Source organism: Gymnoscopelus microlampas, assembly GCF_963454915.1.
Source record: "Gymnoscopelus microlampas genome assembly, chromosome: 7".
NCBI classification, from domain to species: Eukaryota; Metazoa; Chordata; class Actinopteri; order Myctophiformes; family Myctophidae; genus Gymnoscopelus; species Gymnoscopelus microlampas.
The window spans coordinates 52,914,833-52,932,310 of record NC_139944.1 but is presented as its reverse complement, the minus strand read 5'-3'; the positions used below and the strand labels follow the sequence as shown (position 1 = coordinate 52,932,310).

At 40.5% G+C, this 17,478-nt stretch overlaps 2 protein-coding genes across 2 annotated transcripts; one reads left to right on the top strand and one right to left on the bottom strand.

The window, feature by feature from the left end:
* The first annotated feature begins 1,042 nt into the window (after nucleotides 1-1,042).
* rabif (RAB interacting factor) lies at nucleotides 1,043-3,609 on the top strand. The gene is made up of 4 exons (XM_084062725.1): nucleotides 1,043-1,134; nucleotides 1,428-1,505; nucleotides 2,136-2,284; nucleotides 3,242-3,609. Exons 3-4 carry the CDS (start codon nucleotides 2,147-2,149, stop codon nucleotides 3,485-3,487), a joined length of 384 nt encoding a protein of 127 aa, XP_083918851.1. The 5' UTR covers nucleotides 1,043-1,134; nucleotides 1,428-1,505; nucleotides 2,136-2,146; the 3' UTR covers nucleotides 3,488-3,609.
* A 2,923-nt stretch (nucleotides 3,610-6,532) lies between these two features.
* On the bottom strand, nucleotides 6,533-11,333 carry LOC311049232 (profilin-2-like). Its single transcript, XM_084062729.1, has 3 exons — nucleotides 11,249-11,333; nucleotides 8,604-8,739; nucleotides 6,533-6,898 (listed from the first exon to the last, which is right to left on the bottom strand). Exons 2-3 carry the CDS (start codon nucleotides 8,736-8,738, stop codon nucleotides 6,737-6,739), a joined length of 297 nt encoding a protein of 98 aa, XP_083918855.1. The 5' UTR covers nucleotide 8,739; nucleotides 11,249-11,333; the 3' UTR covers nucleotides 6,533-6,736.
* Between the last annotated feature and the right edge of the window lie 6,145 nt (nucleotides 11,334-17,478).

The window sequence follows — 17,478 nt, the reverse complement described above, 5'->3', positions numbered from 1 at the left end:
TACAAGCTCATAGCGCAGCACTCGGTGCCGCGCTATGAGCTTGTATATCTGCTATTTTTGAATAGCCAAAGCTAAGTGGTTAAAAATGTTTCTGAGGCTATGTTAACTAATTTAGCTGGGGACCCCCTGGTAGCCCCCCAAGGACCACTGGTGGTCCCCAGACCACTGGTTGAAAACCACTGCTTTATAAGATAGCAATAACAATACAACAACAGCACGTTATTAACAAAGAACGCTGAGCTCTGCTCTAAAATAACAATGTATGTCATAATTTACTCTCAATTGTTGCATATTTGCCTTTAAAAATGTCTACTTGGATCATTCTGGGGGAAACTGTATCATTTGTGCGCCCTGGGGGGAAAAAAGTGAAATTGAATTATTACATTGATTATTACTGTACCATGTATGACTTAAATATCATTTTGGTAACTTTCCCCCACTAGGAGGCAGGAGGAACCTTAGCCATGGATCACAACACGGTCATCTGTCACGACCGTCATGGAAGATCTTCAACATAATGTTTGCACTTTCACTTTTGTTGGGCCCCATACGTCTACGTAAACGTTCAGATTGCAAATATAAAGTGCTAACCCATGGCCAATGATGTCACAATTATGTACGGGCCCTCAGAAATACCCGTATTTTCCGTATTGTTCAATACAAAAAGCATTTTAATCCGATCGATGTCTATTTTCTCTGATACTTTCAACTTCGCGACCCTATCGGTTGGGAGGTGTATTGCACTCTGATACCTTATAACTTCATAAGAAAATGGCCACCAATTGGATTACAATGCTTTTTATTGATCAATACGGAACACACAGATACTTTTGAGAGCCCGTACAGTATTGTAACATCAGTGGCCATAGGGTAGGCACTTTATATCTGACATTTGAATACATATGTAGATGTACGGGTCAAAAAGGGAGAATTAGCAAACACCAGGTTGAAGATCATCCATGACTGACAGTCATGTATCAGGGCAAGAGGAACCTAGGAACCTCATAATGGTCGGGTACCGTTGTTTCAAGTCGAGCTCATATAGTGCAGCACCATCTTCACTACATTGGCTTCTCTCTGATGGTTTATAAGGTTTAGATCTGCTCTAATTCTGTCCAGATTGGAAAAATCCAGGTAATTCTATGTCTGTTTCATTCTAATGTACCTTAACATTATTGTCTCATGGTGGATATGACTACATTTTCACCAATTCTCTCAAACGAAATGTTGAAAAGGAGTGGACCAAGAATTCCAACCTAACCTCGATTACTGTGGCATCATAGTTTCTCTACAATGTAATGATAGGTACAAAGAGACCGAATGACGTCGTAATAATGCTATTGCTATTAGGCTCTATAATACATGAACTTATGTGACATGTCAGTATAAATAAATAGCCTGTTTTGTTCATCAATCTACGTTTTCAGGAACGTTGCCATTACGATCTGCAAACATCCTGCAGACAGACTGTCATCATCTGTATGAACCTCTGGTGAAGATAGAAGGTATTGAAGCTCATTTAACGTCTCACCTACGACTAGTTCTTCAGGTCCATGATTTGGATTTGTTGTCAAGCTGGCATCCAAAAGTCAGCCATACAGTATATGATTGATTATTTCATTGTCGTGTCCTGCACACAAAGTGCCCAACCCTCATGGGTTTATAAGACACCACTTTATGATTGCAGCATGTTTTGCCTTCACATAACATTAAGATCTGTTGAAGGATCTCATCTTGACTTTGTTGACAAAAGACACGGAAATTAAAATAATTTTGCAAGGAAAATAGCTTGACAGATACAATTTGCCAGAACAAAAGCTCCTTTCCTGAAATATATGTCAGGTTTTCCATAATCATCAAAATCAAGGAAAGCAACACAAATAGAAGACATTTTACTAACAAATACCTCTCTTATATCATGATATTTAGGGCAATTTAAAATTACAAAATTTTCAATTTCACAAACTTCACAAAATAGTATCTCTCTCCCTCTGGAGTGGCATTAGACCTGCCAGTCTCTAGTTCCGTTATGGTAATACTCCTTACCGTATTTGTGCAAAGAGAGAGAGAGAGAGAGAGAGAGAGAGAGAAAAAAAAACAACATTTTTTAGAAATTCATTTTCAGTTTTTGTCAGGATTGGACATCATGGATCAGAAAGAGAGCGAGGTTGTAGACCGATCAGACCTGGTGTCTGAGGATGGGAAGAACATCAAGTCGGTCCTGTGTCAGCGATGTGGCTCCAAGGTGCTCTGTCCTGGGATGGCCTTGTTCGCAGAGAAGGAGGTACGTTATGTATGAGCAAAATATGAGCTAAACACAGACAGAGGGATCATATAGGTTTTTCTCTCGTGTTCGTTTCCACTGTCATCTCCCCACCTACAGTATATAAATGATTATAGACTTTTGTGTAATTCTGTACTAAAGATAATCTAACAACAAAAATATTCTCTCATGGCAGTCCCTGGTAAAAAAAAAAAACTGTTGTGTCGTACTGTATTGTGGACTCATTATGTAATGTATGTAGTTACTGTAATGTATGTAGTTTGCTAGGACTAGCCCTTGCTGCCTGAGGAAGAGTTATAATACTCAGGCCAAGTTTGTTCTTTTGCCTCCAAACAAAAAACTGTTGTAAATTAGCTGTTTGAAGGCATTCAATATGTCCTATATTGTTTTTTGCCTTGGATTTTTGGGAAACCCTAATTACATTACTCTGTCTGGCTATTCCAAATGTTCCACTAATTAAAAATGCAGTTGCATCTGTTAACCATTCAAGCCGGGAACGCATCCCTGTCATTTTAGATATCCTTCGCTATTCAAAAATAGCAGATCTACAAGCTCATAGCTCGGCACCGAGTGCCGCGCTATGAGCTTGTAGATCTGCCATTTTTGAAAAAACGTGAAAATGTGTGCAAATCTTTGTTTATATATATTTTAAAGCAAACATTTGTAACTCAAATCTTTGCCTCTGGGGGTCCCCCTGGAACAAAATATTTTACAAATGTTGTCTCTAAAAAAATATATATTTGCACAAACATTTATTTTTTTTTAAATAGCATTTTTTTTGATTGAATAGATTAAAGACGGTTCTTTTTGTGAGAACATGATGTATGTTATGGTGTATATTCTTTATCGAAGAAGTTTTGTTGACTTGAGGCAGACATATTGCCATGATATTGTGTACCAATATATATATATATATATATATATATATATATCATCTGCTTGTTCCTCTTTCATCAGTTGTTCTTGCCGTCGATGCGGAAGAAGACTTCCCTGGGCGCTTCCGACGGCTCTGACGGAGACACGCTAACCGCCCACTGGTTAGTGGACGACATGTACATATTCGAGAACGTGGGCTTCACCAACGACGTGGGGCGGATCAAGTATCTCATATGTGCAGACTGTGAGATCGGACCAATCGGTTGGCACTGTTTGGATGACAAAAAGAGTTTCTATGTCGCCGTAGAAAGGGTGAATAATGCTTAGAGTTCATTAACGCCTGGTCTGAGTGTTATGTTGTTTTTCTTTCCATTTTTGCCCTTTGTTTCTTTTTTCTCAATTTAAGTCATCATGCCAATTCTTCAGTCCCTGTCAGTGCTGACCCCTACTGTTTGGTCTGGGGGGTGGGGGGGGTGGGGGGGGGGTGTAGCCCAGTGGTTTACAACCTGGGGTCTTGAAACCTATTTCCCCTTATTTTGGGTATGTCATAATATTGATCAAAATGGTAAAGAATAATAATTCAAAGTCTTTCAGAAAAGTTTCAAAAATAGTGAAAGTAGCTCGTAGATCAGCTATTTTTGCTATTTGTCGTATAAGAACTATATATAGGGCTAAAGTGGTTTACAAAAACAAGTTGTACATGTGTATGGATTTGTACACATGAGTCCGACTGGGTTGATGCTTTTGTCAGATATAAGGAAAAAGGTTTAGGAACCACTGGTGTTGCACATCTCCTCCCATACGCGTCACGTGACCTTGTCGGTCTGCTTCTTTTCACCTGATGGTGAGAAGTGCAAAACACATGTGGAGGAACACGCTTAACCCTCTCAGTTCCGCTCCCTGCTGAACGGGTCGGGTGCCCTCATGGATTAAAGCTCTCAGTCGCCACGACTCATTTCAGTCATTTGGATTTCATAGAAGCCAGCAATGTCTTCTATAGAAGCATGTTGTGCTGCGAAAATAGCCGATCTACAACCTCTCAATGCGTCAGCTTGTAGGCTATTTGCTGTAAAAAAAAAAAAGAAGAAGATTAGAGCATGTGAAGTGGTCAAACTAGCAATCTGTTTAGAAGCATTTTCCATAAAACACTAACGGTCTCGGATATTTCATAAAAGCAAATGTTAAATCCTCGGTCTGTGATTTGTTCACCTGGTTGGCAGTATGTAGAACAGCAGGAACAATGTCACTAAAACATAATAATGTTACATATTGTGTTAATTGTTTAGGAAACAATTATTTGTTTCCTAAACAAATAATTGTGGGGGCTCCTTTTATGCTGTTTCACAAATCACATAATAAGACTTGGCCATACACATTTTTTCAGTCAGATTTTATGTAAGGGATAATTGTCCCTGACAGGATGATTAAACACAGAGACGAAGGTGTTAAATCATCCTGTTGGGTGTTATTTCTCAACAACTACCGGCACGGCGACAATTATCCCGCTTATTACACAGCTACTTGATAAATGAATTAATAAATTGACCCAAAAGTAACAACAAAGCGAAGTATTTCCTTGCTTACGGTAATGACAGTATTCCTTAAGTGTTGTGCTGGGCGGACACGGTCGGCTCGGAAAACAGGCTCGGAAAACAAGGAAGTGTTGTTGACCAAATAGAATACATTTTTGGTTACTGCATTGCCTATTTCTCGCTTCAAATGTTTTCAAAAACGTTCTTGATAGCAAAGTCTAGCTGTAAATTACATGGTGTGTTTGTTTACATGGCTGTCATGTTGGATAGAGCATGACATCAAGCAGCGCAGGTTGATTTGAGCAGGTGCTCTGACTCTGAGCCTTTGATTAGACAGAGGTCTGTTATTGAGCTCATCGGTCATTATTCAAAAATAACACACAAAATAACAATTCAGCGATTGACCAATCGGAATCAAGCATTCAACCAATCCCTGTAATAATTTCCTTTAATCCATGTGCCCTGACCAACTTGTAGGAGTCAGTAATGCGGCGACAGATATCGCCTTCCTTCCCCACCAGCGAACACGGCCAGTAGTGTTCGTCCGAGCTCCCCCGGCCAAGCCGGATGTTACCGTGCGGGATTCAAACCGCCCCAGTCTCTCCACCGTGGCGGGCAGGAACTTTACCGTTGCGCCGGGGTGTTATGTTTAGGGTTGGGATCCTTTTTAGGGTTTGAATGATTCCGGTTCCTTAACAGTTCCCTTTAAGGATTCCCATAGCATAGGGGGTTCCAAATGGACCCTTACAGGTCTGTGACTCAGAGTGCACAAATGGAACCAAATGGCATTTGGTTCCATTTGTGCACTCTCAAAGTTATGGTGGTTCCTTGAAATTAAAACGTTCGGTTCCATCGGTATTGTAATTGTATAGCAGACGTTTAAAGTCCACATAACCAGCTCTGATAAAGTGTGATAAAACCGGTTCCAGAACCGGTTCCAAATGTGATGGAACCGATTCCGGTTCCTCAATGTTGGATCCAGTTCCTCCGATTCCTCTCCCTAGTTATGTTTTGTGTATAACATTACTGTAATGCTGCTTTGCTCCTTTTGTTAAACTTATTGACAATAATTGTGGGGAATCTGTTCTAATAAAATGCCTTGGTAAGCTGATGGATACTATTTTGCAAATGTCTCTGGAAGATTTGCATTCTTACTTAATTCTTATATTAGCATGCAATGTTTGTTTTCACGTTTTATCAGATATGTACTGTTAAAGGTTTTCTGACAAACCAAAGACTGCAATTGTGTTGCGTTTGTTATTACCTACTTACTGTACTCTGTCTGCTATGTTGAGAATCAGTAAATCATCAGTAGATAATTCTGTATTATACATTTACTTTTTAACTAGTTCCAGTTTATGAAAATTTTTCAATTAACCATTATGGCAGCTATATAGACATTTTTATTGAGTGTTGTAGGTATCACAAACTGGTCACACATAGTAAAATCACTCCTCTTTATCCTGTCTAAAATGCATGGTCTGAGTCTTAATATGACGACAAGAACTGTCAGTTTCCACTTTTTACACAAATGAAATTCTCTGTACACATCAACATTTTCTGTAAATCATTTTTATTTTCCGCTACCGCAATGATGTCATCTGCACACATCAAGATATTTAGTTTATTACTGCCAACCATTGGTGGGAAAAGTACTTAAGTAAAAGTATCAATACTGCAATGTAGAAATACTCTGTTTTACTCTGAACCAAAAGTAAAAGTACTAACGTGTTTGAAAATAGCCGATCAGTGATTATGACATCAAAGTCAAGAGGCCAATCCCAGATTACTTTGCGCAAAATTTTTCGGGTCTAATTTTTGTCTAATTCGGGTCTAATTCGGGTCTAATTCGGTCTAATTCGGTTCTATTTGACCAATATAAATCAACTTTTTATCTTTTTTTTGCTGTAAAAATATTTGTATCAGCGCAGGTGGGGCCCCCCCTGCTGGTGGCCCCCCTGCACCGCATCACTTGCTACCCCTCCGTTACGCCACTGCATTTATATACATGGAGTGAATTGTAGAGTGAGTCTCTCTAGCGGTCTCACTGCATGATGACGATGATGACAATGACAATAACAATGCCGTTGATGGTCACGGTGATGACAATGACGATGATGATTATGGTGCACCTGACTCCGCCCACTGTGAACCCTGAGGTGAACAGAGCTCCCTCGTCCTCCATGAGCTCCTTGATCTCCTTTGGCTGAGAGACAGACAGACAGAGAGAGACAGGCAGACAGGCAGGCAGGCAGAGAGACAGACAGGCAGAGAGATAGACAGGAAGAAAGAGACAGGCAGAGAGACAGACAGGCAGAGAGAGAGACAGCCAGGCAGAGAGAGAGAGAGAGAGAGACAGGCAGAGAGACAGAGAGATCATTTAGTTGTTTAAATAGATCAACCTGTGCAGATTATTATTTTAAACCATTCAATCCAGGAAAGCATCTGTCATTTCAGATGTTAGCTATAACCATTATTGTATACTTTGGCTATTCAAAAATAGCAGATCTACAAGCTCAGAGCTTGTAGATCTGCTATTTATGAAAAATCTTGAACAATTGTGCAATATAAGGAAACAGAGTGTACAGCACACACACTGTAAAACGTTTAAAATAATTAAACCTTGTTTGTTACTAAATTATAACTGTGTTGTTTAATATCACTTTAAAAACTGTACTACAAAAGTAGTGAAAATAGCTGATCTACAAACTACATGCCCTGTGAGCTTGTAGATCGGCTATTATTTGATCATTCTTTACCTTACTTTTAGCCAATAGAAAAGTATTAGCATCAAAAACTATTTCAAATGCCAAAGTAAAAGTACTTATGTTTTCAAACTGTGTCAAACCTTTTCAAGATAGCAGAACCACAAGATAGCAGAACCACAAGCTCACAACGTGTGAGCTTGTAGATCAGCTACTTTCAAACGATTTTTGACAAACTTGTGAAATAGGACATTCTGCATAATGAGTACTTTTACTCAAGAAAAAATGTTGATTTTTTTATTTTTTTTAAATGTATTATTAAGGGGGGCACGGTGGCGCAGTCGGTAGCGCTGTCGCCTCACAGCTAGAAGGTCCTGGGTTCGAGGTGGGGTTGGCGAAAGGGCCTTTCTGTGTGGAGTTTGCATGTTCTCCCCGTGTTCCCTAGGGTAGGTACCCTCACAAAAACATGCAGTAATCCTGGTCACTATACTGCCTCCCCCTGACCAGCCAGGGCGCCTGATGGAGGGGAAAGGAACTGTTTGGAATAACGTGTTCCTTCCATGCGCTACGTCCAACCAGGGAAACTCTCCCCTGTCAGGTGACAAGAAGGTCAGTTGGCTCTCATGCATTGAAGGAGGCATGAGCTCGGCCCTGGCCTCCCTAGGTTGGCAGAGGGAAGGTAGTGCCCAGGATTACATAGACAATTGGCACTGGGTGTAAAAAATAGGGTTACAAAATCGTGGGATAAAAAATTAGGAAAAAATAAAGAAATTAAAAATAAAAATGTTGAATACAGGACTTGTAACAGAATATGTCTAAGTACTTTTACTTTTAATTTCTTGGACCCAAACTTACAGAAAATACATGAATTAACACGATTTCAAAAGTAGTGAAAATAGAAGATCTACAAGCTGGTGTAGTGAGCTTGTAGATCTGCTATTTTCATGGCAATGCATCAATATAAAAAAGAGAAAATGCACTTTTTAATTTGTAATTTTGAAAACTTAAGCATTTTTCACCAGTAGTGTAGTAATATTTAACCAGCTGTATTTATACTTTGACATCATCAAAGTATAAATCATCAAATGTTGTAGTTCATTTGGGACATGTAGTCCATTTGGGACGTGTAGTCCATTTGGGTCTTGTAGTCCATTTGGGACTTGAAGTCTCTTTAATGATGAGTGTGATGTGATGTGTGATACATACTGTAATGTTCTTTAAGGATCCATTGGAGGTCCAGATCTCATATCCAGGCTGCTTTCCAACGATGGCTTCCATGCTGATGTTTCCATCTCTGCCTGGAGCCATGAGGTTAGGGAGGTAGGCATCCACTGAAGACATTCTGTTATGGTAGAGAGACATAGAGAACACATATGAGAGTGAGAGTGAGTGAGTCATGACACATTGTGAGCTGATAGATCTACTATTTTCAAAAGATGTTTTAGACATTTGAAAACTTAATGAGAACGTTCTACTTTTGGTACTTTAAGTACATTTTGATACCAATACTGTTGTACTTTCACTCGAGTACATTTTTAATTTGAGACTTTACTTGTAACTATTGTAATTTTACATTGCAGTATTGATACTTTTACTTAAGTAAAAAAATGTAGTACTTTTTCCACAACTGCTATGCAATGAGAGAGACATTTATCCATGTATGTTTGGCTCTACATTAGACCATGCATGTATGGTTTTAAAGGAGTATTTCACCCAAAACATTACTTATTTTCTATCGATTACACTCCCCATGAAGTCTTTAATTCATGGAGATGTTTTTCCTCCAACTCAGTCAGTCTCTTATTGTTAATTATTGTCTCAGGAATATAATAAAAGTAACCAAGTACATTTACTCAAGTACTGTACTTCAGTACAAATTTTTTTTCAGTACACTCTCAGAGTTACACACCCGTAAGGGTCCATTTGGTTCCTATTGCTAACTATCATTTAACTGTGGACCCCCTGGAACCCCCCCAAGGACCCCAGGGGGATACAGATGAGGAACTGCTTAGGCAAGACACACACAGACAGTCAGTCAGTCTGTCTGTCACTCTGTCAGACAGACAGAGTGACAGAGCGTCTGAGTGACATACACTGAAGCTAACTTGAAGCTAATTATACTTCTTTATATAAATTGACAGATTATGAAACATAAACATATTTAATCAACAACAGTTAAAACGATAATTCTAATAAAGTTCTACAATGTCTTCAAAGACAAAAAATTATAATATAAAATTATAGTTATACATTTCTTTATGTTAGGCCTATAGATAAGCATATCGTTGTTGCCAGGCAGAACATATATTGTGATCTTTCCGAAATGAATGCCTGGGGTCAAAAATAGATGATCTACAAGCTCACTTGAGCTTGTAGATCAGCTATTTTGTCCACGAGCGATTACCCTGGGTTAGTGCCATAGGGTCCATGTACTTAAAGTCGACTTTTAAAGTGTATAAAACTCACCTACTAGGTAGGTTGAAGAGTGTGAGTGAGTCAGCGAGGGGACGAGGTGGAGAGAACAGAGAAGAGACCTGAGGATAAGGATAACAGAAAAATGACTGGTGAAAATGACACACACACACACACACACACACACACTCACGTACAAAGCAACAGCAACAGCAAAAGGCAAAATCTCATCAAGGACATGCATCAATCATCAAGGACATGTATGTTTATATAAAACAAAGAACCAGAGCTTCCAGCATTCACTACAACCATTTACACACACACACACACACACACACACACACACACACACACACACACACACACACACACACACACACACACACACACACACACACACACACACACACTTCCATCAAACACACTGCATAGGCACAGACACAGACACATGGAACATGAAACACCCACACAACTTTAATTTGCGACAGCCCCTCCCTTTTTCTCCTGTATGGATTCCTCAGCGACCTAAGACACCTGACACAAACACACCCTGCCGCACGCACGCACACACACACACACACACACACACACACACACACACACACACACACACACACACACACACACACACACACACACACACACACACACACACACACACACACACGGTAAATGACGAGCACCCGTCACAAAGTCATCACAAAATCACATCTTCGGAGCGTCAGGGGGGTTTGGAGGTACGGCCGCTCCCCGGCCCGGCAGCCGGCACTGGGGTCCGGCCCTCCAGCCGTCAGATCTCACAGACCGTTGCGAGCCCTTAATTCCTCTCGACATGTGGAGCAGCAGGCAGCGGGCCCATTTAAAAGCATTATCATCATTTACCCCCTAAACTATCAACAGTAGGTGCAGGGCATATGCACATTTACTAATAAAAGTCTCCGTTGTCTCCAAATGTATTTTGCGTAAAATCGTCATCGTAAAATATTTGCCCAAAAAAGTCCATTCCTGTCACCATCATTTTGTCAACACTGTGTGAATGGGTTCCACTGGCTGCACGGTGCAGTCAAAGATGTAGGATATCAATGTAATCATAACGGAATCGCTCAGTGGAAGACAGAAAAAAATCAAGTAATGTCTGATCCAAATTAAGTGCATATATCTTTTTTCGTTCTCATCCTCCACCTGTTGTAACTCCATGATCCTGCCTGACAGCCGCTTAACGTGCTTACATCATGCCCATCAATCGGTGGATAATAGTAGGAATTTGAAATTGAATCTTGTACTTGTTTGGCCGCTGTGCCAATTCTTCTAAACATTTTAGTTCATTGATTTGTTTGCCGTGCACAATGGTGCTGAACTCTATTTTGTCCACGAGCGATTACCGCGATAAAGTCGTTTTTAAAGTACTTTTAAAGTGTATAAAGTAGTGTAAAACTCACCTGTTAGGTTGAGGAGTGTGTGAGTCAGTGAGAAGTGAAGAGAGGAGACGTGACGATACGCAGAGACCGACGTGAAAATGACTTTGGTGAGGACTGAGCAAGCATCATGATGCAACAGCTTTTATAGCTTTGGTCCTCGCTGTCTCCCTCCCTCTTTACTTTTGCTCCCTTTCCTCTTGTCTCTCTGTTCACTTGCTCTCTCTCTCTCTCTCTCTGTTCACTTGCTTTCTCTTTTCTCACTCTCTGTTTTGCCTCTCTCTCTTGCTCTCTGTTTTGCAGCTCTCTCTTGCTCTCTATTGCCTCTCTCTCACTTGCTCTCTGTTTTGCCTCTCTCTCTCTCTCTCTCTTGCTCTCTGTTTTGCCTCTCTCTCTCTTGCTCTCTGTTTTGCCTCTCTCTCTTGCTCTCTGTTTTGTGCACTACAATTTTGCATTACTTTTGACTTTACTAGAGTATTTCCAATTTGCAATACTTTTACTTCTAGATCTCAGAGGCAAATATTAATTACTAGTTACTTGTGTTACCCCGCTAAATAAATGTAAGACAGACCAAAATGTAGGGTACAAAAATAGCAATTATTTTATTATGAAAAGCTTTACAAAATGGTACTTGCATTTATTTGTATATAGAAAATGGTTTAAAAGTGTTTAAGCATCAATTATAGGGGATCAAACAAAGGGAAAGGAACAGCGGTCCTTAATGTGCCACTTATATGGACCTACAATTAATGACAGAAAGCAGACATATAGTTCACAATATGCACATGGCACAAAGCATGTAATACATCAACACAGTACTACACTATACGTAATACAATGGGCAAACCAATACAAGGATTACCTTACCCAATAGCTCTTATTATATACACATGAGACACCTCTCAATGTTTTCACACATCCCACAGCAGCACAACAAGCTCCCCTGTCTCCACCTGTAGCCGTTAATGACATCAGATATGTAGGTTAAACACAATGTTACACAAAATCATAAACTACAAAAATCGACCCTTTTCCCCCTTTGCACATACATAATCTAATACTCACATCTCTCCAGTTTAAACTACTTGACTGGAGAGGCCACACCCCAAACAATGCTGGACACTCAAGCACGACAATAGCACCAACAGTGGTACAGACTTGACGATATAAAACGTTCTCATTGTAGATCATCGTCACCTTGCTAAACTAATGGCCTAAGTAATTTTTTGAGGAAAATTATATTTTTGCCTAAGTCAGCTCCTCATGACACTGGCCACCTCTGGTAAAATCGCCCATCTCCTAATTGAAAAGGACCATGCTGTTCACTCCTTAGTGTGACTTAGGCCAAAATAGGCATTTTTTTTTGGGCCTAAGTCACATGGTTTTGTGACTTAGGCCAAATTATTTACTAATTTAGGCCATTTTTGTATTTTTTAAGTCAGATTTAATCCTATTTAAACCTGTATAAATCTCTTATGTTACAACTGACAGACAGTGTTATTTCTATTTAAATAGTCATAATTTGTTATAAACATTTTGGTTGAAATGATTACGAAATATCATATAGTTTTGTTTTGTTTTCCTGAAAAACTTTAAAAAATGACATAGGCCATTAGTTTAGCAAGGTGACGTCATATAAAACAATACAACACTAAAAGCGAGGATACAAAAACAAACAAACAGGCTTACCAGTTAACAGGACAGCAGCTGCACCCAAACATCCCCCTCTAACAACACACTACCTGTGTGATGTGAGGACCCACAGATTGGCACTCTGATTCTGCCTGTTCAGAAGGCCTTAAATACCTGTGTCACTTATGTGACTTTATATCTGCTTCCCTCTAGGGGCTACATCACTTGCAGATAATATCTGCAAGTGATGTAGCCCCTAGAGGGATGACTATATTATAACTATGACTATATTATAAAACATACATTAACCACTTTAGCCCTATTTTATACATAGGCTATTTGAAAATAGCAGATCTCTTGTGAGCTTGTAGATCTGTTATTTTCAAACATTAGTACTTTTACTTTTGGTACTTTTAAGTATATTTTGATGCCAATACTTTTGTACTTTTACTTAAGTAACATTTCGAACACAGGCCTTTTACTTGTAACAGAGTATTTTTCTATTGTGGTATTGCTACTTTTACTTAAGTAAAATATCTGAGTACTTCTTCCACCACTGGGTGCGTTTTATGATGTGCATCTGTGTACCAGCTTTGGGTTAATCTCTCAAGAACAGATTCTGCTCTGCGTCGGTAGCCATGTTGACAACCCGTGCACATTGGCTACAAGTGGGCGTGCCATCAGATCAGGAAGCAGGCCGCGCTTTACCCAATCAAATGTAGTGGGCGGGATTTACGTGTGTGCCGTTCGTTCCCCACTGCAAACAAACCGAAACTCATTTAACAATAGCGTCCTCAAAGCCGACAAAACCACGGAAAGATAGTAACATTTTAACTTGCTCTTTCATCATAGAAACAAGTGGGCTTATAACCAAAACGATCCATGTTCTTTGAGAGAAGTGGTGTTACTGTTCTGTGGAGAAATATTGTTAGTGGGAATGAAAACATAGTCGCACCACCGGAAGAGAAAGGCTGAAGGCAGACCAAAACCCCGGTTTCCCCAAAGATTGTTAATTTAGCAAGATACGCATTCTCCATTGGAGCCACTAGAGGCGAAGTAGTACACAAATCCTACAAATGGTCTCCTAGTAGGCATGGTTGTCTTCTCCCCCAACCACCCCACCACCCTCCCCCTCCCCTCTCCCTGGCTGACAACGTCATATGGATGTGTATTTGTGTATTTTCTTCATTATAGAAAATAAATGCTTTACATGTTTGAAAGTAAATTGTTATTGGCAAAGATGCTTTTAAGAAACCTATGAAATTCCCACTACAAACACACATTATTCAGTCTTATGCTAGATGTGCTCCTGTTTCTGCTCAATGTTAACCATATATATATATATATATATATATATATATATATATATATATATATATATATATATATATATTATATATATATTATGGCAGGTGAGTCGTATCCTACTGACTTAACTGCCAGTGAGAAGCCCCACCGAGAGGACGTAGAGCCTTCATCAGTGGCGTGCACAGACATTTTGAGGGGCAGGTGCTCAAGTAAAAAAAAAGTGCACCTTGCGCGGCGCGCGGATCCGCCGGCTGCCCTAGTAGTGTGATATTTATAGAAGAAAATTGCAATGCACATTTTGGGGAATTGTTAATATATTAGAAGCTTTTAATCCAGAATTGATCGATGTCACCATGGGCTACATACTGTAAACTGGAAAAAGAAGTGCCCTTTCAAAAGGGCACTTCTGGTCAAGAGGGCAAAGGGCAGGTGCTCTAGCACCACCTAGAGTCTATCTGTGCACGTACCTGGCCTTCATCCTACTCCTTCCGCACAACACTCCTGCTGACAGGTGCCCCCCCAGCCCGTAGGAATACATGCAGTGACAAATATCACTCTCCCCGCCCGGCTTACCTCCCCCAAACACGTAGCCTGGCATTGGCCAGACTGACAACATGGATTCACTCTCACGTTCCTCCCCGGTATCAGTCTGGACTTCGGTCCATAGGGAGTATTTTTTTATGCTTTTCACTATAGCAGTTGAAAAGCAGTCACTGATTGGCACGATCATTTTCTGATTTCTCATACTCGCTCCCTATGGGCCGAAGTCCAGACTGATACCGGGGAGGAACGTGAGAGTGAATCCATGTTGTCAGTCTGGCCAATGCCAGGCTACCAAAACACGGGCCAATTGTGTTCGCCCACACGCCCGGCAAAGCCGGATGCACCACGGTGGATTTGAACCCACAACCACCGTGGTGGTGGGCAGGGACTTTACCACTGCACCACCCAAGCGCCGAGTCTATTGTGATAAATCATGATCAATTAGAAAAATAGAAAAAAGTCATTAGTGGGCAAGGTTCAGTGGCTAATGAAGAGATCAATACTGGACCCCTCAAATGCACAGGGGTTTCACAACAATCAGGCCTGCACTGAATCTAAAAATCACACCCTGTGTGAAGAGAGTGGTGCCTTTGATGAGCCCCGTATTGATGTTGTCATCAATGTTTGTTTATTGGACATACATACATACGGACGGACACACGGACAAAGTCAGATATAGGAGTGGTTGGCACCACTCAAAAATTATATTGTAGTCTGATGTTGACGATGGTGTAAAGTAACTACATTTACTCAAGTACTGTACTTAAATACAATTTTGAGGTATTTCTACTTTACTGGAGCATTTCCAATTCTCAGTACTTTTACTTCTACTATACATCCCAAAGGCAAATATTGTACTTTTACTCCACTACAATTATTTGAAAATGGCCGCCACTGCTATGCCCTATATACATTTCGACTATTTGATATTTGAAAATAGCCGATCTTGTGACATATTGTGAACTTGTAGATCTGATATTTTCAAAATATCAGATCTACAAGTTCCATTTCCATTCCATTTTTCTCCCAATTTAAGTCATTATGCCAATTCTCCCTGTCACTGCTGACGCCGGTGGTTTACAACCTGGGGTCTGGTCCGGGGCCCATTGGGGGGGTTCAAATGGAACCAAATGGACCCGTTCCATTTCTACCCTCTCAGAGTTATGTTGGCTCCTTGAAATTAAAAAGTTTGAGAACCACCGAGTTTGTAATTTGTATATCAGACGTTTAAAGTCCACATTACCAGCTCTGACAGTGTGATAAAACCGGTTCCAGAACCGGTTCCAAATGTGATGGAACCGATTCCGGTTCCTCAATGAATGTTGGATCCAGTTCCTCCGATTCCTCCGGTTCCGGTTACCAACCCTAGTTTGTTATGTTTTGTGTATAACATTAACATTACTGTAATGTTGCTTTGCTCCTTTTGTTATACTTACTGTCAACAATTGTGGGGAATCTGTTCTAATCTAATAAATACCTTGGGAAGCTGATGGATAGTATTTTGCAAATATCTCTGGAAGATTTGCATTCTTACTTAATTCTTATATTAGCATGCAATGTTTGTTTTCACGTTTTATCACATATGTACTGTTAGGTTTTCTGACAAACCAAAGACTGCGATTGTGTTGCGTATGTTATTACTTACTTGCACAGACACAAACACAGGATATTATATTATTACCCAAAGTGCCATGGACTCTGCATGGCAGGGCCGTCCTCCTCCCAGACCGCATACCTGAATGGGACTAGGTGTTAAACGTGGATGGGGGGATGATAAAGTCCTCACAGGGTTGGGTGGAAGGGGCTAAGGGGTGTCATTGGGCTCGTCAGGTGGGCGACCTCCTTGGGTGTTTCATTGAATAGGCCCACGACACCTCCAAGAGGGTTCAACAGCAACAACTGGTGTCCCAGGTGTGCCCCCCCCCTTCTGCCTTACCCCCTTCTAGACCTCACTCACCTTGATGTCACTTATATGTCATTTCGGAGCCCAACTGTTGTCTCTCCTCCTGATGCAGAGCTACTGGCTTTGCTCTTTCAGCAGCACTGCATGGACAGGGCTCTGATGGCTTGACGTTTGGCCTGGCCTCGGATTCCCATGTCCTTGAGGAGACTGGTAGCTGACCTGCCCATATCATCATATAAATCAGGGGTCTTCAACAGGGGGTCCGGCCGGGACCCGTAGGGGGTCCTCAGAGTTACTACAGGGGGTCTGCCAAATCTTTGTGTGATATGATTTTCTTTTTTTTTTTTACCACAACCACTTGAACCCTAGCATCCCTTTTCTGAGGAGAACTTTAGCCAAAAATAGCAGATCTACAAGCAGATCTACAAGCTACAACGCCTCGCGCTGCGAGGCATTGTAGCTTGTAGGTTATTTTTGGCAAAGAGGTATAGGTGGTAGGAGGAGGTAGAGGGGAAAAAAGAGCAGATCAAGTTAAAAAAAAAGTTTAATCTGAAACACAATTTTATATAATATAGAGGGGGTCCCTGCTTCATCTCTCTCTCAGCTAGGGGGTCCTTGGCCTGAAAACGTTGACGACCCCTGATATAAATGTACCAACTGAATTAGTTGGTGTCCCATTACAAACCTGTGTCTCTGCTTATAATAAATTATAACCTGGCTGTCAAGTTTAGTTGAAAAGGTGAACGCAGACAACCAAGTTTCCCTGACAAAAAAATGTTAGAAAAAAAAATGTTATATCGCAGGAACCAGCTATTCTGCTTTAATATTGTTTGGAAAATCTAAATAATAAGCAGACTTTTTAAACTCT

Bases quoted from the DNA above. Each gene is read 5' to 3' on its own strand.
- rabif (XM_084062725.1), top strand. From the start codon at position 2,147: ATGGATCAGAAAGAGAGCGAGGTTGTAGACCGATCAGACCTGGTGTCT. The intron at 2,285-3,241 runs GTACGTTATGTA...CTCTTTCATCAG, and splicing joins CCTTGTTCGCAGAGAAGGAG to TTGTTCTTGCCGTCGATGCG.
- LOC311049232 (XM_084062729.1), bottom strand. From the start codon at position 8,738: ATGTCTTCAGTGGATGCCTACCTCCCTAACCTCATGGCTCCAGGCAGA. The intron at 6,899-8,603 runs GTATGTATCACA...TCTGTCTCTCAG, and splicing joins GATCCTTAAAGAACATTACA to CCAAAGGAGATCAAGGAGCT.